Source organism: Microtus pennsylvanicus, chromosome 1, assembly GCF_037038515.1.
Source record: "Microtus pennsylvanicus isolate mMicPen1 chromosome 1, mMicPen1.hap1, whole genome shotgun sequence".
In the NCBI taxonomy this organism is placed as follows: domain Eukaryota; kingdom Metazoa; phylum Chordata; class Mammalia; order Rodentia; family Cricetidae; genus Microtus; species Microtus pennsylvanicus.
Window position 1 is genome coordinate 198793813 of NC_134579.1, and position 23881 is coordinate 198817693.

At 42.9% G+C, this 23881-nt stretch overlaps 1 protein-coding gene across 8 annotated transcripts in view; it reads left to right on the plus strand.

Moving 5' to 3' along the window:
- Phactr2 (phosphatase and actin regulator 2) overlaps window positions 1-23881 on the plus strand; it is a 268456-nt gene that overhangs the window by 203340 nt on the left and 41235 nt on the right. For 3 of the 8 annotated variants that reach the window (XM_075948759.1, XM_075948789.1, XM_075948779.1), the window contains exons 4-6: window positions 14029-14563; window positions 20178-20380; window positions 21715-21871. In XM_075948759.1, the coding sequence (XP_075804874.1) occupies window positions 14029-14563; window positions 20178-20380; window positions 21715-21871 (895 nt within the window). Of the gene's footprint in view, window positions 1-4798; window positions 4958-10128; window positions 10369-14028; window positions 14564-20177; window positions 20381-21714; window positions 21872-23881 lie in introns of all 8 variants that reach the window. The other 5 variants (XM_075948751.1, XM_075948731.1, XM_075948741.1 and 2 more) reach the window with 3 other exon arrangements.

The window sequence follows — 23881 nt, forward strand, 5'->3', positions numbered from 1 at the left end:
TCTTCTAATCAAGTTAAACCCCATCGATTGAGCGAGTTCAGTTTGGGTTTGTTTGCGCCTTGCTTGTTCCTAAACTCTGCCAATAAAAGAGATAGCAGCAGCTTCATCCCTCGCGTTGTCTGAGAGACTCACCCGTGTTCACAGATCAATAAAGCATGACTGAATGACTCAATCTGCCTTCTGCTTTCTCCCAAGAAATCTGTTCCTCTTGTGTTTCTCTTAATCTTCTTGCCTCTCACCTTGTTAAGGACAATTCTCTCCAGGAGTTTTTTGTTTGTTTGTTTCATTTTGTTTTTCTCTTTCCTTCCCTCTTCCCTGTTACCTCTATCCTGTGAAGGAGGGAAGTTGATTAGAAAAGACAAGTATTGTGTAGAAATTAAGACTGACCCTCGAAGAAGACACCCGCACTGGTTATTTTGCCAAATAAATAAGTCCATAATATTTTCTTTGCTCCTACCACTGTTAAAACTAAAGGGTATTTTGCTACAATGCTGGTGATTTATCTCATTCTTCTCCTCATTCCCCCAAGTTTCCTGGGGAATTATTATTATTGAGAATTTATGGGAAGAAATGAAATAATATTGATTTGTAATTTAAATAATAATACTTCCCTCTCTATAGCTTGATAGAAGATAGATAGATGATAGATAGATAGATGATAGATAGATAGATAGATAGATAGATAGATAGATAGATAGATAGATGATAGATAGATAGATCATATATGTTCCTTATAAAGAATATAATAGTTTGGGGCATACATTGTATATTAGTTAAAATGTCATGTTTTTTTCCAATACCAGAATAATCCCAGTGTACAGCTAAGAATTGCATAGCTGCTTCAGAAGGAGTGAGGAAAATCTAAATGGAATAATATTATTTTGATTGAGCAAGCCATCACAATTCTAGAAATTTTCCTTCCATTTCTGACTTGTAAAAATTTTCCCACTCATCTTTGCCAATGACCTTTTTGTATTTTTCAATATGCTATTTCCTTGAAGTTATTTGTTTCCTGCCTCGGAGCTTTAAAAAATGAAAAGTGCTCACACTTCCCCTTCCTAGCAGGAGGCATACATGAGGTAGGCATGCCAGAGGTAGGCATGCAGGAGGTAGGCATGCAGGAGGTAGGTATGTAGAAGGTAGGCATGCAGAAGGTAGGCATGCATGCAGGAGGTAGGCTTGCGGGAAGGTAGGCATGCAGGAAGGTAGGCATGCAGGAGGTAGGCATGCAGGAGGTAGGCATGCAGGAGGTAGGCATGCAAGAGGTAGGCATGCAGGAGGTAGACATGCAGGAGGTAGACATGCAGGAGGTAGGCATGCAGAAGGTAGGCATGCAGAAGGTAGGCATGCAGGAGGTAGGCATGCAGGAGGTAGGCATGCAGGAGGTAGGCATGCAAGAGGTAGACATGCAGGAGGTAGGCATGCATACAGGTAGGCATGCGGGGAGGTAGGCATGCAGGAGGTAGGCATGCATGCAGGAGGCATGCATGCAGGAGGCATGCATGCAGGAGGCATGCATGCAGGAAGTAGGCATGCGGAAGGTAGGCATGCAGAAGGTAGGCATGCATGCAGGAGGTAGGTATGCATGCAGGAGATAGGCATGCAGAATGAGCAACTGAACCCTGTGCAATCAGCTTTATGGAGTGACGCATTCATTTGTTCAGTATCCCGTATTTGAAAATGTTTTAAAGAAAGGAAAGGGGAGCTGGAGGGATTGCTCATCAGTTATGAGTGCTTACTGCTCTTGCAGAGGATATGAATTTCGTTCCCAGCACTCTCATTAAAGGCTCACAACTGCCTGTAACTGCATCTCCAGGAACTCTGATGCCCTCTTCTGGTTTTTATGCATGCAAGTGCACATGTCTGCATGTAGATACACACATGCACAGAATTGAAAATTAAAAATAAAATCTCATTAAAAAGAAAAGGGGGAAATCATGGTTGAAACTTGTTATTAGAATTGATGGTAGAGCTTACGGGCCAGATGCATTTCCAAACTCAGAGTTTTGGTGGAGACTGCTAGTTGGTTGAATTTTACTTTGTACTTTGGCACGGTTTTCATCTAAAATACCAGAATTGCTAATAGTCGAAAGTGCCTAAGGATGCCCGTTGGAAATCTCCCAGTTTTTAGCCAAATGCTAGAAAAAATAGTTTTCTATTTTCTCATTTTAGCTGTCACCGTCCCCCAAAACAATTACCTTGAGAATCCTGTCTGAGAGACTGGATGCTGCCATTCTCTGACAGCCTCCCTCCGTCAGTGAAGACGCACTCCTGGCCTCTGTCTCCTTGGTATCACTGAAACTCCTGACAGGGCATGTCAGTGATGAGCTTCGTTCTGTGGCCCAAATAGACCCCTAAAGTCCCTGCAGCTGCCATAGCTGTGACCTCACCCCACCCTATCCTGTACCCTCCCTCTTGACTGTGATTATTACTTCTTCCAGATTGTGTTTTTCCACACCAAGCTTAGCTTCAATCTGAAAGTTCACCAAATGACCTCTGACCACATGCTCTAATCCACGTTCAGTCCACATGGACGACTTTGCCTTCATCTTCTCTCGAGGCATGCAAGTGTCTCACCTGCTTGCCTGACATCCTCTTTCCATATATTCTAGTGTGATTCCCCCTCCCCCGAAGAATCACTTTTTTTTTTTTTTGCCATACACGATCTTCTTCATGTAATGATTTCCCTGCTTTTACTTTGAGCTGAATGTGATTTGGTGAGTTCCCCTTCCTCTGCAGGCACAATCTCTTCTAGGGTTTCTCACCTGTCCCTAGAGCCTAGGCCTGACTCAGCACCATCTTCTCTGACTGGGCTTATATTTTGCTGGCATTGTTTCCTATACCAGGGACTGAGTTTATTTTAATTCCGAGAAAACTTCCTTAGCACAGATTTCTATGAAAGCTTTCAAGATATAGATGCCACTCACTTAGTTGGCTTTATAAACTTCATATTTCCTACGAATCCTCTTTTCTCTGCCACTGCCTTTTCATGCACTGTTTTTATTTCAGGACTCAGTGTAGGTACCTTTCCACGTGACTTTCTTTTGCTGTGCATACTATTGTGGTAACATTCAAGGTTTTCTATAGTTGTTTTTTCCCAAATAAGTTTTTTAAAAATAAATTTTTTAACCTAATAAAAATATGATCACTTAAAGTAGCATTAAGTTATTGTTGATATGACTTTAGGACTCTACTAACTATAATCAGAAATCCCAAATAAAATCTCTATCTGCATTCTTTTAAAAGTAAGGATTTATGTATAAAGAAGTGAAATTTTTTTGCTGTTCATTTTACAATACTTTTGTTTTGTCAGTGTATTGTATGTTCCTTATTCCTCTTTTTAAAACTAGTTGCTTCAAGTCCAATGTTTTATCTACTAGTATCGAACTTGTGAAGATTCATTTATAATGGTATTGCCTTGTGTTATTGTCTGTTTTACTTTTCTATAGGAATCAGAATAAAGGTCCTTAGAATCCATATGACTTAGTGACAATTCCATTTCGTTTTCAACATGGCATCATTCCTATTTACTTTATCTATGGAAATGTCATGGTCTTTTTTTTCTCATTTTGACAAAAAGGCCTGTGAATTTTATGAAAAAAAAAGTGAAAATTTGAGAAATAATTTTTTTTTCAAGACAGGTTTTTCTGTCTAGCTCTAACTGTCCTGGAAATCACATTATAGACCAAGCTAGCCTCATACTTAACGATCAACCTGTCTCTGCCTCCCAAGTGAAGGAATTAAAGGCATGAATGAGCCACCACTGCCCAGCTATGATCTCTATTTTTAATGACTTCCAAGAAATTAATTTTAAAAACTGTATAGAAATGACTCTGTTAATATATTTCTTCAAATTAGTTTGAAATCAAAACTTGGATTCCTTAATTTTTCTTTTTATGGTGGTAGCAGAGTCTCCTAAATATTTCTATGCATGGGAATAATTACTGGGGTAATCTCTCCAAACACCACTGAATTCTGAAAAATCCTTGAATTTTAAACACCTCCAGGACTTACAACAGTCCAGGAGATAAAATTAGTCTTTATGATTCAGAATATGTGCGGAATTCTACTTGAAGCAGTAAATTTTTTAGAATTCTTCTCTAACTTGTTTTCTGATGTGTATTTTTAGCTATAATTAGCTTTTGTTCTTTTCATAATGAAGAAAGTTTTTTTAAAAAAATGAAATTAGCCTTAAAGCCATCTTTTCCCTGAACAAAGGTCACAGTTGATTGCTCTGTAGAGTGTGGACATTTTCTAACATGCCCACAATTAAACGCCGCTGTGTAGAACGTGGACACTGTCTCACGTGCTCCGCAGATGCTGGGGCCTGGGCCTGGTCCATCATCCCACCCGCTGTCTGTACGTGTAAGTGCATTTCATGTTATTTGTATATTTGCATTCACCTCATGGTTTTGACATGTTACAATGTTTGTTCCATTTTTCAGATCATTCCTTCATTCAGTTTCTGGATGCAAAAGAAACCCTAACTGTTTCCTTCAACCAAACCTAAACACAAGGACAGAGGAACGCTGCTGGTCTGGGGTACTGTGTGATTTAAGACACTAGGCAATACCTAGTGTCTTAAAATGGCACAGGAATCTCCCTTCATTGTTGCTTTCCCTCGAAACCAAAGATTTTCTACCTCTTGCCTTTTAAAGAATTTTGCTGGGGAAACGTGGTGATTTGGTTCCCGGGGACAGAAACAGGAACCCAGACCCTGCAGTCCTAGTCCCCGGGGAAAATGACTTTTGAAGAAAGCCATCAAGTTAGACACCGAGGTGTTTCTTTCCGATTTTAGATGGAGATGTAACAGTTAACTTTGAAAATTCAAACGGGCACATGATACACATCGGAGAGGAATCTACCCAAGAGGAGAATGTAGGGAAACCCGAAGAAGGGGATGGCCCTGTGAGTGAGAAAACACCACCTCGGGAGGAAAAGGCAGAAGATAAGACAGGTAAAATAAAGAGAATCCCCTGTTATCTCCTGGAGCGCAGCCCAGCAGCCCAGTGTGGAGAACTAGAGAGAGCCTGCAGAGAGGAGGAGGCTTGCAAACTGGGAGAAGAGAGGAAAGGAAGCTAGGAAGGAGAGACAGGTGGCCTCCTCGGGTGGACACATCTGTTTGTAACTATGCTATTTGCTTTGTTACAAACACATCTGTCTGTAACTACGCTTTTGTGTTAATAAGGAGAGCTAATTAATGGTACTGACCGCAAGGACTGGACCCTTCAGGCTTTACATTTACCTGGAAATGACCTTTTCATAACTTTCTCTCAAGGTGGAAGACACAAGCAGTCAGAATGTTGTTTTCCCCTGTATCTGGTCCACGTGAGCTGCTCAACCTCTCTCAGTCTAGACTCTCTCTCTGGCAGCAGGAAGTAACTGATGCACCCGTCCACCCCAGTATTTTAAGGGCTAGACATTTCTAAGCTACGCCAAGGAGGAGTTCCCTAAGGAGCCATGATTTCAATGCCACTTCCTCTGCTCTGTGATTTACATGTGTGCTTGGAAGTTTCAGAATATACCATAGGCAATTATGCTGGTTCTCCCAGGATTCTCTTTAAAAACTCCCATTTCTTGAGTGTGCTCGGAATCAGATACTGTAAATACATGTCTAATGGGGTCCGCCAGAATGTTCATGAATATGGAATGGCGGATCCATCACAACGCCACACAAGCCTTATACTTACAGAAACCCTGAGCTGATGAAACCTTTGTAACATAGAATATTCATTAGCTTATACAAAACCCAACTTCTCCTCTTTCCAAATCCAAATTTCTCAAAAGAATATGTTGACTCCTTTATTCACTAAACTACTGGAGCCCGGTGTTATGCAGAAGGCTCTGGACCATGCCAGGAACTGAGATGGAGAGGCCCCATCACTCCCAGTTTCCCTGGTTGACTTCACTGAACACTGAAGCTACTTCCTGCTTCAGCCTGCTTCTAGTTTGCTTGCTACATCCTATAGGGAAAGGTTTAGCCAAAAACTTCTGAATAAATTTTTCCATGTGCATAAGAAAGGATCCTCAGGAAACATCTCCAGTATGTTCCCTAATTTCTATAAGGTTTGTCAGATTCCCTTGCATTGGGTAGATACTTTTAGAACTCCTAGAAATTCCTTTAAGTGGATCTCTTCTCTTGATCCAGATCCTCCTGCAGGCAGGAGGGAAAGGAGGCCTTTATTAAGTTCCCTGCTACTAGAAAGTCACCTTTGGAAGACTGAAGCCCTGTGGTCCTTTGCATATGCAGCAATCAGCCTTTAAAAGCTTCAATAAGCTATTGGAAATTTAATTTGCTGTCCTCGGAGATTAAACATAGTTTTTATAGGACCTTCTTTAATTTCTCCCCCAAAAAACATCTAGTTAAGTTTATTAACACTAATTATAGGACATTAGCTTATACTTTTAATGATAATATTTCTGAAACATAACAAGAGAGCCAACAGATTATAAGGAGATTCAATGGCAAGGAGTGAGTTTGGTTGGGTAGGGAACAGATACCTGTTTTTATTCTCTTCCATTCCACCTCTCCTGTCTCAACAACCTGTTAGATGTCTTATCAATCTGTGGTTTGTCCCTAGTCCCTGTGGGTGTCATTGCCACTCAGTGACTGTCCAGACTAGAAAGGAAAAATGTTTCTCATATCAGCATGATAGAGCATTGCTGACAGTTTTATATTAGTTAAACTGGCAGGCCGTGGTGTTCTGCAGAAAAGATGGCAGATCTGATAGGTCAAGGAATGGCTGAGACAGGGTTTGTTTTCGTATCCCTCAAATTAGTACATTGAGTTCTTTCTAGTCAAGTAAATTCCATGATAGCATCAGTACACGAGCAGAGGGAGATGCCGGGAGTGCTGGTGTGCCACCATGCGGCTGCTGGAGCTCCCTCTTAGGTAGACAGATCCCACGTGGTGCTGTGCCATGAGCCGAGAGAAGTCCTGAGAATGGGAGCCATTTCCTGAAGCTAAAAAGATTATCACTCATGAGTAATAGCACAGAGAATAAGACTAAATAGAAAGTGCTTATCGATAAAGATATGAATTACTTCTTACTTCTTTAGTCCTATATCTTTTACTTCTAAAAAAAAAGCCTGATTTACTTTTGACTCTGTCTAAGAAAATATTCAAAAGCAAAGCACATGCCAGGTGCTATCCACCACCCTGGCTCTGTGGATGGGTTTGGTTTAGGCTATGAGGGTATTTCTGGGATTCTGAAGGAACCTGATTCTACAGTTGGTTTAGCAACCTTGGGCCTTTTTGGCGACACTAACCCTCTTCCTCAACATTTTCTAGGTTCTTATTCTCCTGCTATTCTTTCTTAGTAGATGTCCTTAGAATTTTGAGACACAAAATCAGATCTACACTCTGTTCCAATCTAACCACATGAAATATGCAAGTTTTTCAGCATTGTTTCCATGGTATGATTAGGGAAGGCCTTTGGTGAAGGAACACTGATCAACACTTACTTGTTCCATAAACAGCACTGAAAGACTAGCCTGAGTAAAACTCTAGCAGAGGACACAGAGAAAATAAAGAGTGGCCTCTGTCCAAAAGCAGATCCCCCAAAGAGAACAGGTGGCTCAGAGGCAATAGTCAGGAAGCTCTGAGCAGGCTGCGGTACCAAAGCCAGGGAACTCTCAGCGGAGACCAGAGCTGATTCCCTGTGCCACATCTTTCCAAACAAAATCCTAGGGGAGATGGGGAGAAGACAGGCAGGTGAGAGAGAGGAGCTGGACCCGAAGTGCATCTCAGACCAGGTGCAGGATACACCTAGTCCTGGATTGCTCTAACACTGGACCTCAGCCCTACACATGAATGAGAGAGCCAAGTGGAGTTGACAGCGTGTTCTCCAGACTCCTATCGGGAAGCCAGAATAGACAGCGCTCATAACATCCCCTTAAAAGGACAATGTTCCATTACTCCACCACCAATTTGCACAAAGCCTTTGAATCGTATGTTCACAGTCAAAATAGAACCTAATTCCTTACCACCCACACACAAGTAAAGAGTGTTTTCTACCGATTGCCAATACTATCAGCCAGTCCCATTCAAAGAACAGACGTAACCTTTAAGACATTGCATTCGATTAGATACAGATTTTCAGGTAGAAGACAATTGTAATCCACTTAGAAAAACCTACCCTTTGTGTATTCACCTGAGCACACACAACTTACCCCGAGGTTGTAAGTGGTAGGCACTGACAGGGCCCTGTCATGGCAGAGTTGGGAGGCTAAGGAAGAATGCTCCATAGTTTCCAAAGAATTGCTCATGCTTGTGTGTGGTGTAGGAATCGGCACTTTCAGCTGTCAGAGAGCTAGTCCACCTTTTCCTCCCAAGCACAAAGTTGGACTGTTTGGGAATAGTTTATTATTTATGCTAGGGGTTGAGCTTGGGGTCTCACACTGGCTAACTATATGTTCTGCAACACTAAGCATCAAGCAGAAAGACACAAAATGTCCCATTGGGTTCAGAAATATTTAAACAACAATCAAGACTCCAAGTGCTACACCAACCAGCACTCTCTAGGGGACTGTACTTGATCTCCATGCAAGGCCATGTGATAGAAACTGAAGTCACAGAGATATGATAAAGAGTAGTCTTCTAGGGCTTGGGGTGTGGCTCAGTGGGTAAGGTATCTGCTACACAAAGAAGAGGATCTGAATTAGCACCCTCAGCATAAAACCAGGTATGGTATTGCACTTCTGTGTTCTAGCATGGGGCGGAGGGTGTGCAAGGACAGGAGGATCTCTAGACCCCTGATTCATACCCAGTGGACTGGAGGCAGCACTGTATGTTGAAGGATAAGGTTCCCACCTGACCAGAAAAGCAGAATTACAAATTTGCCCCTCAGAGATGTGAGGTGGCTGGACTGTAAGGCCGGATCCATGCAGAGGTAGAAGAGGTCAATCTGGACAGCCACATTTGGTGAAAGTCAGGGCTAGGGCAAGGACAAGGAAGAACTTTACAACATGAAGGTTTTATTGATTAACTTCTGTAACTGAAATCACTATCTCAGGAAGACACATGGTTTGATTAACAGAGGGTGGGATTTAAAAGGGGGAAGTCCCTCCCTTGTTGGTTACTAGGATAAGAAACAAAACAGAAGAAATGGTAACGGCATATGACGTATGGCATGGCCTTCTTGGTCACTAGGAAAGACCTAGTCAGTAAAGGCTGACTAGGGTTGTCACTGTCTTTAGTTTTGATTGTGCTCCATTTTAAAAGAGATGCCACTTAGTTCTTTGGACTGGAGCTGTATTCTAATTTATTTCAGTCACGATTGCAAATAACAGAGACGTGGGGATGCAATCCACTGTCAGCGTCCCCAGAGCAAAGCCTGCTTCCCCTCCAGCTCTCATGGGGCCTCCCTTCTTCTGTACAACTTCTGTCTGTAAAATCTCTGCTCTGTCTTTTCGAAACTATGATGGAAGTGTGCCAGATAAGACATAGCCAGCTTTTTTATCCTGCACTCTGTGTGCCTATAGTCATGGCTCAGATCACTGTAGAAACTGAAGCTGCCATGCCCCGCTGGGAGAACGAGAAAGCACACTGATGTGTGACTGCCAAGCGCCTTGTGTCGAAAGCCCCCAGAGTCTCCCAGAGCGTAGCACATACGTGGTTGTTTTGGCCGCACTAAGACTTCTGGTGGATGGGGGGTGAAGTTTTAAAGATAACCGGAAGTGCAGTCATTACTGTGGTTATCGGTCTCACCTGTGGCAGTGTGTCCGTTGCTTTCATCTGTCACTCTGGAGGGTTCTCCACTTTTCCTATGTTGGTGATGGTGTTCCGTTTAGCACTCATTGCCCATGTCTTCATACGGCAACAGCAGAGTGCAGGCTGGAATAACGGTGTTGGCTAGCGCACACAGACACTAATCCTTCATGTAACATCATCGAAGTAAGTTGTGTCGCCTTTTATCAAAGGAGTGATCGATGGGCCCAGAGAACCCTCCCCAGTCTGTCTTTTAGTTTTTGTTTTGCCTCCAAACTTTGCTTCCTCTGATGCAAACACTGCCTGGCTCCCAAATGTCATAAAGCCACCTGTATGTATCACTCCCGCCATGTCTTGCTCCTTGCTTTCCTATGGTGTGTGTCTGTATCAGTCTGCTCTGTTCACTTTCTCATTTGTAGAGAACCCTGAAATCCACTCTGAAACACCGGCTGCTCCTGCTCTACCTCCTACAGCTCCTCCTAAGCCTAAACCTAAACCTAAACCCAAAAAATCTCCTGTGCCTCCCAAAGGGGCCACTGCTGGGGCCAGCCACAAAGGGGATGAAGTGCCTCCTAATAGAAAAAATGTCAAGGCTCCCAGTAAGCAGGCCCCAACCCCTCCACCCAAGCCAACAAGCCGAAACACTGCCCGGGAGGCTGGTGAGTATGCCCTAGTGCATAATTGGATAGAGTTCAGCATGTTGGGTTCTGGGATGGGGCTGTAGCTTCTTCCAGGAGTGTGGTTTTTTTCTTGTCTCAGGGCACAATACCAATGAGCACAAGAATGTCTCAGAGACTCCCCAGTAGTTATCTCCTAAGAAAAGTTAACGTTGTTGTCTTTGGAGTAACTATGAACTGTTAGTCTTGGTTTCCACAGTCAATGCATAAGACTCACTCCTTTAGTGTGCCTGGGAGTGAGGCTGACCTGATGAGCCAGTATCCAGACCTGTCCGTGAGAGTTTGTGGTGACCTGTTACTATTCCTCTTTTAAAATACACTAGACTCGCATGTTAAAATGTGACATGGGTGTTTGGCAGGTTTGCCGGATCATAAAGTCTTCACCTTGCAACATCCATAGTCGTCTGTCCTCTGATAAATATGATATGGCAAAGGCTCATATACATGGTCAGCAACATCCCCCTGTTTCCTACTCCACTTAACATCATTTTGATGGATTTGATTTGATGCTCGGTGATACCCCCTCACTACTTCGGCAGACCAACAGGTCAAAGTGTCCTAGTGCATTGTGATTACATGTTGCCATTACAAATCGTGACTGGACATTTGCAACTTCATATGTTTCTCAACCTTACAAGTTTAATGCGAAGTGCCGCTTCCATTGTCTCATGGAATCATGATGCCTGCTACCTGTGTCATCTGTCTTTTAACACCACTCAGAATTCCCATGCTCGATGACGTTTCCCCATTCACGTGTGCATACAGTTCTTTTGTATTGTAGCACATCTTATTTCCCTTAACCTCGGCAGCAGCTTTCCAGAAATTAACTGCAAAAACTTGCCTTGGCGTTGATCTTTTTTCTCTTGTCATTTATACTCGTCATACTGAAATTCAAAGACTGGTCTAGTTGGCAGTGTAGCAGTTCTCTGAGTGCAAGTAGACCTCTCCCTGGGTTTCTCTCTTCCGCGCTTTGATCGTTGGTACACAGGCCTCTTCTAATCTCTCTGAAGTGAAATGTCCCAGAATGATGAGCCAGCGGCGCCTAAAGGTCATTTCCTTGGGGACTCAGTGGCTTTTCCTATTGGTGCCTATGTGTCCCTCACGGCCTTGCGAAGCCTAGCAGTGGTGTGTGAAGTAACACAGGCGCGGAGCTACTCAGTAAGGAGAATTCCCAGACCATCACTTTGTCTTTGGGAATTAAGAGCCTGTCTTGCATACACTTCCTCCCTCGCTCCTTCTCTGGGTGGTGTGAGCTCACTGTAGACTCAGCTGGGAAGAAAGCTGGAAATGAACACAAAGACTGGACACAGAATTCATTACAGATCTTGATATATATTTTTTTTTCTTGAAAATTTAACATATGATTTGATGTCCCTAAGAGGATAATAAGCTAGAGAGCTGTCATCTGTCCTTTGTATTAAGGCAAAATGTGCAGGACCCTTCCTATTCCTATGAATGTGACCACTTCTGGGACTGTCACCGAGAAGCAAGGCTGCATTGAGGTCCCTGGGTTTTCCATTATATGTCTTACATTCTGAAAACAGCCGTCACCTAATTTTCCCTCTGAGCGTAGATGCCTTGGTGAACCACGTTTTAGTCTAGAACATCCTTGGTTTTGCCAGGATTCTGTTCTTCTCATTGTTGCTATTAACAAACATTTTTAACGCAGAGGTAAAGCTTCCTTCTTAACCAAGGTTATGGTCAACAAACCCCCTCCTGTCAGAAGAGACTTTAAAAGCAAAGGTTATGCTTACCCCTTGTCTGTTTACTATCAACAAAAGGCTGAGGTGTAGGTTTCCAACCTAACAAATAGGGCTTCAAGAGTCACTCCAGGCACTGAGAAAAAATATTTTTCTCTAAAATAGGATGACATTAAATACTTTCTGTCAAAAACTAAAAAGGTTCAAAAATATTAAAATTAATACCATTAGAATGGATATGAAGAAGGGATCTATTTAACTTAAGAAAAACAGTTGAACGTGTTTAAACATAAAATGCTTCATGTCTTTGTTATTTAAAAATCAATTTAGAGTGGGGTTAATTTTTTTTTAGTACGGTTAATGAGTTTAACTTGTAATCAGAGAAAGATCATCAGGTTCATTAAGCCTACAGACAAGCCCAGATTTGGCAAAGGGGAAATCCAGCTGTTGTGTGTGTGTCTAAGATAGTAATTACCCTAACTAGACTCCTTGTGAGTCTAAATCTTGTCATTAAGTAAGACTGGCTTCTTTACATGTCAAAATTAATGAAGTCATATGTCTCATTGTCTGTTCCTCTGTTTGTTCTTTATTTCAACTTTCTCATTGGCATCAATAAAGTTGCCTCCAGAGGTAAGTCACTGTGATACCTGTGTGCAGAATGGGAAGGAAGGCCCTCCCTGGTGCATTAACAAGGCATTTTTTGATAGTTGTGTGAAAGAAACTTTAGCCCCCTCTTAGGAAGGAAGAATATGTAGCATCGTAATAGAAGTAATATTCAGAGAAAATATAGATTAAAAAGGCCATGAAACTAGTTAATATTCACAAGGGATTTTAAATGGATTTCCTAAGGTGACATAAAGGAAAATTAAAATATATACATGTAATTTAAAGGAAAAAAGAAAGACTACCTAACTTGTTTTCCGGGAAGTTGCTTAGTTGACGTCAGCTCTATCCAGAAGTAAGCAAAGGTAGGCCTTTGAAGGCTTTCCTAGAACATTAGAAAGTAAAAGTCACTGGATGGCCAGCGTGGATGGGATTGGAAATTCTGGAAAAGTTGAAGTGTGTGTGCTCTCGCAGCTTCTCAGGAGGAAGAAGCAAGAGAATCATTTGAGTCCAGGAGCTCAAACAAACCGTGTTGCAGAGGAAGACCCTCTCGAGGGCTAAGCCTGAGGAACCGCACAGGCATAGATACACACACACACACACACACACACACGTGCATGGAGTGACATTCTTCCTCTTCAGATTATTCAGGTTCCACCCATGTAGATATTTTTTTAAAACCACAGCAAACAATTTTTCCTTGTGGTTTGGTGTTTTGAAGGGGGGGTGTCTTTTTCTGCTGTGAATGTCCCCTCTCTGTTTCCCCTCACGACAGCAGGTGGAAGTGTAGGCCAGCAGGACAAACTTCTTTCCCTGGAGTTTTGGGAGCAGTTGCCTTGGAGTTACCACTTGGAAGGTAGTGGGGTAAATGAATTTACTTGTGACCCAGAAAGAGGCTGGCAATATATACCCTACTTCTTCTGAATATGGGCCCTCTCTCCATCCCCAGAAAGAAACAAGAAGGAATGTCATTGGCAAGGTCCCGTGTGTGTCCTATAGTCAGCTTGCCCGTCATATCCATCCCCTTCCTAGGACCAAGGTCTGTAAGAGTAACTCAGAACAAAGGGCAGCTGTCCTGTTAAGCTGTTTCTGGTGAAGATGGAGGAGAGAGACAAGGGCTTCTTGCCCTTTACTTTTCTTGAATGTCACTGTTCCCTCTCTGAGAGGCTGGGAGGAGACAGTAAACAAGACCACTATGATTACTGACCAATTTTCTTAACATTCCTTGACTTGATGCATTTTAAAGGGAGCATTTCAAATGTCATTGACAATTGCAACTTTGTCACTTAAAGAGTGTTGTATTTTTTGATTTTCAATGCAAAACTTTCTCTGTTTTTAGCTGGTTCTTCTCATCCGAAGAAAACAACTGGCTCCAAAGCATCTGCTTCAGCATCTGCTTCCTCCACCTCCTCTCGCCCCAAAGTGTCCAAGGAGTCAGTTGCTAGCAAAACAGGCATAGTGGGGACCACAAAGGGCAAGAAAAAGTTTGGCAAGCAGACGGCAGTGTCCCGACTGTCCTCCGACACCACCACTGCTGAGACATCTAGTCTTAAAGGGGAGCCCTCAGACGCTGGGCTAGAGAGTCTCAAACAGGAGGCAGCTGCTGGAGCTGAGGAGCAAGCCACAGGCAAATCCAAGGCGACCATCCTTCCACATCCTGTGGCACCACTGCCCTCCCCATCTGCCCTGCCTCTGCCACTAGAGGATCAGGGCATTGTTGCCTTGGACACCGCCATGGTCCTAGTCAGTGATGGACATACCCTGCCCATCTCTGCCGTAGACCCGAATCAGCTCCTTTGGACTGAAGAGCCGACAAGCAGAACCACTCCGTATTCAAGCGCCGACTTAACTGGCAGCAGAGAACACGCACAGTGGTGAGTTGGGACACAGTCTAAGTAGCACAGGCTACTCGAATATTCTCTTGGAATAAAAGGATATAGTCTGCTCCTGTCTGTATTAAACGTGCTGAATGTTAGGTGACCACACTCGTGGTCTCACCAGGTGGAATTCCCATAGGCTGTGTGATGACAGTGATGATGCTAACAGATATACTTTGGCCCCGTACGCCTTCCAAGGATGCTTTGAGCCTCTCTCAACATAGACCATCATTCTTTTTCTTCTACCTAGACATTTTCCTTTTTTCTCCTCTGGTCCTTGTTTTAAACCTATATTATTTGGTCCCAGATCACTCATCCATGCTTGCTTAGCTTCATCTCCCTGTAACAACCTAGCTTTCTTCCCCAGGAAAATTAAGACCAACAGTAAAGAACTCTTTAAAATTCTGGATCTACTCATATCAAGAGTAGAGTGACCCCTTCCTTGCTAATTCTCCACTGAATCGTAGTTTCTTCTGTGACATCTTCTAATATGTATTAACAGGACTGGTAGCTTATTTAGAAGAGTTTTCCTATACATTCTGTAGAACTAGACAGCATGCCTTACTTACTTCTGTGTCCCTAGCAGCCAGTGTAGAGTGTGACGAGCTATAGGCCGTCAATGCATACTCACTGAATTGTCATGTGACAGTAAGAACGTGTGAGCCAAGGTCAGCTTTTGTCAGTGATGTGCTGAAGGTGAGCGGCCTTGGACAACGGAGTTCATAGAGTCTAAAGAAGGCCCAACAGTGGTCGCATCATCTTAGTTTTGTTCAGGAAGATAACAAAACATAACGGTTAGAACTCAGTCTAATAAAGAACTAGGTCTTGCCCTCTATGGGCTAGTGGCCCATCGTTCTCCAGCTGCCTGGAGCTCATTGGCTCCTTTTCTGATGCCCCTCAAAAAATCCTATAAATATGCTATTGAGGTTGAAGTAGGCAAGTTAGACCTCCTGCCCCATAGGTAAGACAAACTAGCAGAGTATATAATAGATGCAATTACCAATCATGCAATTATCATTTCTGTCTAGGAAAGACTCAGATCTAAAGTTGAACCTATTTCATGTTTCTCCTTTTTATCATTTGAAGGAAAATTTAGGGATGATCGATAAATATCAAATTACAAACTATTTGCCTGGCATTTTAGTAAAAGCGAGAAGAGACAGAAAATATTGAGATAAATGATATGTTATCTGTTTGTTTGGATTTTTTTAATTTTTTTTGTTTTTTTCAAGACAGGGTTTCTTTGTGTGGTCCTGGCTGTCCTGTAACTAGCTCTGTAGACCTGGTGGGGTTAAAGGCGTGCACCACCACCGCCCGATTTTGATAGACTATCTTTATTGGTCTGTTTGGTGAAGCTGTCACAGACCACCTGAAAGAGAGTAATTTATAATGAAAGTACATGTATAAGCTCAAAATTCTAGAGGCTCAGAAGTCTAAATCAAACCAGCATTTAATGAGGAAGTTCTTGCTGCAGAAGGTGGCAGGGCCAAGAGAGCAAGACAGCTCACCCTGTCCCAGGAGCCCTTTCTGTAATGGAGTTCCTCTCTTCATTATGGCTTTGCCCTCAGGAGGCCTTGCCTTTCAGTGCTAGTGCATCAAAGATGAAGTTCCCAAGACTTGAATTCCAAGGAACATGTCCACACCCTTAGCCCAGTGTCCTCACTGCTTCCAGCACACAGCACACCTTCCTCTGGTTGTAGTGTTGCTCAGCACTTCAAACTGAACTTTTTCTCTTTCCGGGTGTGATGGGGGGAGGTTGTTTGTTCTCTGTTGGACAAGGTTGTAAACACCAAAGGCATAATTGTGAGCCAGACAGGCTAGTTCCGAAGAGATGATTTTAATCAATCAGCGTGCTCGGGATATGTGTGTTTAAGACAAGGTTTCAGTTTCAGAAAGTGGATGCTGTATTTGGGTCTGTTGTTCACTATGCAAAAAGGAAGGCAGTTTTGGGTAGCTGTAAGTGTTCGGAGAACCACTCATATCCACCGCCAACCTGACTCTCCTCAGTTTATTTCCATGGTCATTTAGGGACTGTATTAATTACGCTAAGCGCCACACTTTCTACTAGGACCTTAATGCCTTAGTTACCCCAGGTACATGGAGAATTTTTAAATAAAGAAATAAATGTAAGTTTTCTGTTTCCAGCGATACCCCGAGTAAAGGGAATAAGCTTGGGTCTCTTTGGACGTTGAGGGTGTATATCATATATTTTCCCATCAGCGAGGGTCACTCTCAGAGTTTCCTAGAAGAGCTCGTTTTCTTCTTAGTATATTTTTAAAATGCAAAGAGTGACTTTATAATGCATTCTTCAGGGGTAGTTTGTGTTTGCCCTTGACTTAATGAGCCTGGAAAATGCAGTGTCTCAGATTTTCTCCCAAATTCTCTCTCTTTCAAGTGGAATTTGAGTTAGGGTTTTTGGCTCTCACTCCCTTGCTTTCCTTAGAACTTTTCCTCGGTTATATTTAGTCGCCCAATGTGTGAAAACTCTGTCATAGTATGAAAAGCCTTCTGTTTGGGATACAAATATCAAAACTTGAAATAGGGCTAGTGGTTGTATTTAAAAATGCCCACCTCTCCTCCTATCTCACAGGCTGCTGTTCAGTATGTTGTTTTTAATTCATTTACAGCTCTATCCATAACACAGGCATCTCTGTAGTGTGGAGCAGAAAAAAAAATTCAACCCACTTGAGGTCATATTTAAAAATGACTTGTTGAGTCCCCTTGACAAAAATTTATGTAATGTTCAATGTTGTCCAGTGTTCTCAGGAACCATAAGGGTGGAGGTGTGAGCTGACCAATGCAGACGTGGAGCACAGTTATTATTAACTAATTATAATAATCTCATAATATAACATTTAGTAAGTAGACTAGCGGTCTCAGTCTGGATCCCAGACTGCACTGGCCAGGTTGGGTGGGCTACTTACTTACAGCCTTTCTTGGACCCGTGTTGTAAATTCTCCAACCACCTTGTAGTTTTAAATAGTTATGAGCTGTGAATAACTGCTGCCGAACTCTGCACACTGCAGAATACTATATCAACAGTGAGATCAACATAATTAACACAGTCAATTAGTGACTAACAGGATTGAGTCCTGAAGTACCTTGTTTTGCTATAAGCAGATGCTGTTATTAATTGACAAACCTTTAAACATACTGTAGTTGTCCATAGTGACAGCATCCTCAAAATAGAATCGCTTTCTGCAGCAATCGACTAATAATCTGGACCACGGAAAAGTTTGTCCATAAAAAGACATCTTCACTTCTTTCCAATGGCACTACATTCTGTGTTGTCTCCAAAAAAGTGAACACAGAATTACCATACGGTTCAGCAATCTCCTTCTGTGCTTATAGTCAAGAGAATTGAAATTGGGGAAGTAGATTTGTATACCAGAGTGTGTAGCGTTAATATACAGTAACCAAAAGGCAGTAGCAGCCCAACTGGGCATTGGCTGATGAATGAATAAACGAAGTGTGGCATGTGCACACAATGTAATATCATCCAGCCCCCCACAGGAAGAAATTCGCCGCTGCTAGGACGTAGGCGTCCTTGACATCGCGTTAAGTGAAATAAGTCAAACCAGAAGTTGGTATAATTACCTTTACGCGAGCCTTCATAAAACAGTCAGCATCACAGACACAGAGAGCGTAGTGTGAGGGGTTACTAGCTCATGGGGACACTGCTTCATTTTAGAGAGATGAAAAGGTTCTAGAGTTGCATGGTGATAATTATACAGCAACCTGAATGTCCTTAATGACACAGAACGGTACCTTTAAAATTGTTAAGATGGGAGATTTTGGGGTATGTTGATGTCACATAATTAAAAATGAGATTTCAGGGTCTAGAGAGACAGCTCGATAGGCAAAGGACCCTAAGTCGATCCTAGCTCCCATGTAAAAGCAAGGCATAGGGATGCATGTATGTAGCGCCAGGGTCGGGATAGGAAGGCAGCAGTGTGACAGGCAGATCCCGGGAGCTTGCTGGCCCATCAGTCTAGCTGGGATGCTAAATTCCAGGGTCAATGAGAGATCCTATCTCAAAATTTAAGAGTGATAGAGGAAGGCATTCAAAATTAGTGGTGACCCCCCCCCACACACACACACACTCAAAGATTTCATATACCCTTTTGAAAACAACTTAGGCTGTTGGGTTCTTTCTTTTTTTTTTTTTTTTTTTGGTTTTTCGAGATAGGGTTTCTCTGTGGCTTTGGAGCCTGTCCTGGAACTAGCTCTGTAGACCAGGCTGGTCTCGAACTCACAGAGATCCGCCTGCCTCTGCCTCCCGAATGCTGGGATTAAAGGCGTGCGCCACCACCACCCGGCCTTGTTGGGTTCTTTCTAAGTTAAAAAAAAAAAAAAGGTAGAGTCTTGGAAGTGCCTGGGCCTCTAATCATAGAACCAGCTTTAAATGCCTTTTGTTCTAATGAAGTTTGCCTGTGTGCAACAATCAAAACACGTTCATGTGTGTTGTTGTTTGTCTTGGAGGAGGGTTGAGGTTGGTTTTTAATATTTTTTTGTCTGTGAAAACACCAAATTTGAATTCATCTATTTATATCACAAAGTATTTGGGAGGTCTTCTGTATCTTACAATAATGATTACATTATTTTTGAAATTAAATATTTTTGTCATCCCATGCAACTTCATTAGTCTTTGAAGATGGGTAAGACCTTTACCCAACTGAACGACAAAGCATCGTTGCCCCTCCCCCAGTATATTGCCCTTCTTTTAAAGCCTCCATCTAAGACTTGGTGTCTTAGGTGTCACTCTAGTCCTGTAAGAGGCGGTCTTGTTCATGAAGAAATGCAAGCACGGAGAGGATCAAGGAATTTTATCCTGTTGACACACTGGCTGGAAAGAAAATGGGATTTATTCTAATATTAATAAGAGATGTGTGTTCCTGTATGACACCCTTCTGGGTGCTGTGATGCAGAACTCTCTGAAGCCTGTGTGTCAAAGGCATGGTAGGGGTCAGAAGGCAGACAAATCAGGGATACTGAGCTCTGCTCTGGGTCACCATGAGAGCAGAGGAATGGGGCGAGCAAGTCAACTGAGTGATCCAGAAACATCCGTGGAGGTGCTGAGGCTTTATGTTTAGACTTGAAGAGCACAAAAGAAGTGTAGGCAGAGCCCCAGGAATCTGCCTGTCCCTGCCTCCCCACACTGAGGTTATAAGCAAGCACTAACACAGCTATATTTTTTGTCATGTGAGCTCTGGGAATTGAAAGCTCAGGAATCCCAGCTTGTGCAGCGAACACTTTACTAAGTGAGATGTTTCTCCAGCAGTCCTAACCCACTACTGTCTCCTCTACTGCCCCGTGATTCATGGATGAATCGGTTCACAAAGTCCAGTTTCACTCTGTTCATTTGCGGGATGTGTTAGAGAACATCTAGTAATACCTTTATGTTCTGCAAATGCAAAATCTAAAACCTCAACAATTAAGTAATGCCCCAGAGAACGTCCGTGTTAGTGATGTTGGATGACTGTCCCATGTTGCATTTCACCCTTTCCCAGCATGAAGGATGTTCATGAGGCTAGCATGCTTCTTGCGGTGTTGGTATCCATAAGGATTGCTCTGGACTTCACATTACCCTCTGCTTTATTGCCCTTCATAGCTTTGCAACCAAAGATGAGCTGGGAAAGGCTGGACCTCAGTTGCTGACCCCCGGGCAGGCGGGAGACTCTTCAGAATCCTTCAGTGCCCCGGAGGGTGAGACCCCAAGAGAGTACCAATCCAACGACTCTGACTCAGACGGACCCATCTTGTACACCGATGATGATGAGGAAGAGGATGATGATGATGACGGCAGCGGAGAAAGTAAGAATATTTCCAAGAAGTAGAGCAGCAGGTGTCGTACAGAGAAACACCTACTGTGCAGTGCAAAATCTCCTTAGCCACCGCTAAACACTTTCTTCCCCTCACCTTCTTCTCTCGAATTAAAAATATATTTATTCTAGCTAAAAAGTAAAAGCAGTCTTGGAGAATAGCATAATTCCACGAGTTCAATTCCCAGTACTGAAAAAAAAAAGTGTGCCCATCCCAAAGTTTAGTTCATGATGACAGATTTTGCCAGAAGAACATACAACATAGGTGTGCCACACCCTTGACAATGAGTTAGACTGAAGATTTGTCTTGATACAAACAGTCTAAGCTTTTTAAGAACAGTGGTTTTTCTCATGAAAGACAAAGGTGCCCATCCCTCCAGGGACCTGCTCTTGAAGAAAGAGTATCAGCCAGGGTGGGGCTTCCTTGGCTTGCTGGAAGTGTTAGACATCTTCACTTATTTTATACTGTGGCTTAAAGAGAGATGGGAGGGGAATGAGTCGAGAATGACAAATTCTTGGTTGGAGTTGAAAATGCTTGCTTGTCCACCATTGCAAAGACAGGATGCCTTCTAGAAAGGAAGAATCCTAGAGATGAATCAAAGCCGTGACTGTGTCTAATTAGATGACTAGAATGTGCTGTTAAAATGTTGTGGTTTTTAGTTTTTGTTTTTTGTTTTTAACTTAGGAGGAGCGTGACTTGGCAGAATTTCACTGTGGGGTTGGATTTACAGATGATTAAAAGTTATCAGTGTATTAATGACTCAGCAGAAATTTGTTAGGTTTCCTTCCCTTAGCACCCACCTGATAGCTACTGCCTGCTGGGGGCTTAAGGATGCCTGGGTGACTGAGGGTTAAAGCATTTGTGTATAGTGTAGGCTCCTTGCCAGCATAACGCCTGGCTGGGGGAAAGGGGATGACAAGGATTAACTGTACAGAAAAGGAGCGAGGATAAGCTCTTGACTTGAAAAGAAAGCAAAAGCCTTGTGCAATCACCGATTTCCATGATCCACCAAATCAGCAGAATAAACCTCCTCGAGCTCCGTCCAGATGATGAGGTGCTGTTTCCAAGTGTGTTCATGCTATCTTGGGTTTTTTTTTTTCCAGAACATTTTTTAAAAAATCCTTTAGTTCTTTTTCAAAACGAATTATCTCCAACTCAAAATCCCCCCCCACACACACACACGCCCTTGAACTGATTAAGCTTCCCCTCTTGCACGCAAGTAAAGAATTTGACTCAGGTCCTGTTAAAGTTCAGCCACGTGTAACCAAAGCCCTGCTAGGTTAAAAACTGATGTACCTGTATCTCTGCCCCTTCCCAATCCTCAGGTGCTTTGGCAAGTAAGATACGGCGAAGGGACACTCTTGCCATCAAACTTGGCAATAGACCATCCAAGAAAGAACTGGAGGACAAAAACATCCTGCAGCGAACATCTGAAGAAGAAAGGCAAGAAATAAGACAGCAGATCGGGACCAACCTGGTCAGGTACTTGCTGGGGCATGAGTGCAGAAGTGACTGATTCTGGTCATTGTTTCAAAGTCTCCCACCTGCCTGAGGGCTTGGTGAATTCCCCAGGTTCAGGTGCTCCTGGCCCATCCAGTCCTGTAAACTTGATCTCAGTTTGTGAACTACTCAAAGGATTTGCCCTTTGGTCAGTTAGCCAGTAGCTTTGAGATCTCCAGAACGTAGCTCAGGGGTCAACAGACTTTTCCAAAAACTGATCTGTTACGACGTCTTAGGTTTTGATGACCGGCTGGTCTCTGTTGCAGTTAGCCAACTCGGCCACTACATAAAAGAAGATGTTAACAACATAGAAATAAATGAACGTGAAAGCGTTTCAATAAAATGCATTTACCAAAAGGGACGGCGTGGGGGAGACTGGCGCACAGTCCACAACTTGACCAGCTACTCTTCTAATCCGGGGACTTACTGAGATTTCTGTGAAAACTATGAGGTTCCATCCTCTGGGCTGTGAGAAGTACCAAGCTGCAGTGGTCTAGCTTTGTCCTGGTCAGATAAGCATAGCCCCCTGTCCAGACGCAGACCGTTAGCTTAGAATGGGTGGGTCATTGGGCATCACTCCTCACACCCTGCTGTTCTCGTGTGCTGTAGGTCTTCTGTTTTGACCACAAATGGCTTCAAAAGTCCATTTAACTAAGATTTTTAATAGTGGCTAATTCTTGAAGGAACTGGTTTTGATGCCAGCATAAGCACCCTCAAGTGTCACTATTTTCCATTGGTTTCTCTCACTCTGCACACCCACCCAGGTGTATCCCTGGGAGACGGGCACCAGATCAGGATGTGAAGATGGGAGGAAGTTGTTGCCCTTGCTTAGAAACCAGAGCCTTTCGTGATCACTGTAGGAAGGTTGTGCAGGGCTGCTAGGGAGTGTTTGCTGTTCTTCACAAGGGAGAGAATCTCCAAGGCCCTTCTCTGCTAAAAGGGAGACTTTCCGGGGCAGCAGCTGTGACTCCTAGATGAAGGGAAGGCTCACCTCCCTAAGAAATCCAGGAGGAGGCTTGGGGGTGTGGTGCCCCAGCTTTTGCAACTCCCACTAAGATTCCAAAAGGAGTCCTGAGCAGTTTGCCAAGGGGCTCCTCGCTGGAGGGTTTTCACCTCTACCCTAAGCCTGAACCATTTCCTGCCTCAGGAAAGAGCTAGCAGAAGTCAGAGGAACTTCATGTCAAATTTGTCTTCTTAACAACTAAAAGCAGGGGCCTCTCTGAGGTCTGGGGAGAGGAAGGGACTCTCTGAAAACTGCAGTTCCTTAGAACAGAAGCGGGTTAGGATCACTGTTCAGCTATGATGGATTTCTTTTATACCATCCTCACTACACCACATGCATGCGGATACGTGACAAATGTGTTTTATTATTTTATTGCCTTTGTTTATGTTTTGGTGTGAAATTTTTTAATCATAGAAAAATAATGCATATAAAATGGTAGCAAAACAGGAGAAACTCCTTAAATGCAAAGAATATTAGTATAGTTTATCATAGTAAAAGATTTTTATAAAGTGAGCCCCATGCCAGGATAATCCCTCACTTGATAAAGCGTTTGTTGTGCAAGCGTGAAGACCTGGGTTCCATCCTCAGCACCCAGGTAAAAATTGTGTTAGCTTAAAAAAGCCTGAGACAAGCCAGAATTAAAGGTTTTTATAAACTATGCTAAATACATTAGTACCTAGAGAAAACCTAAAAGCATTTTTTAAATGAGCAAAGTTTCCCTACTTTTTTCATACTAAATGTCTAGCCATGGTTATTTGTAATGGGGGGAAAAAGCTATAAATTATGGGAACAAAATACTGTTATTATTCCTAGTTATAGGCCTAGAAAATTCTGAGAAAAAATAAAACAGCTATATAGTAACTTCTGCAAGCTCAAAAAACCCCTAAGGTTAATTCATGAGCATCAGCAGCGTGGTAACACTGTCGTCCTAGTAACACAGGCGTTGGCACGGAGCAGAGAGCACAGCAAGTGGGAGACATGGCAGTCAC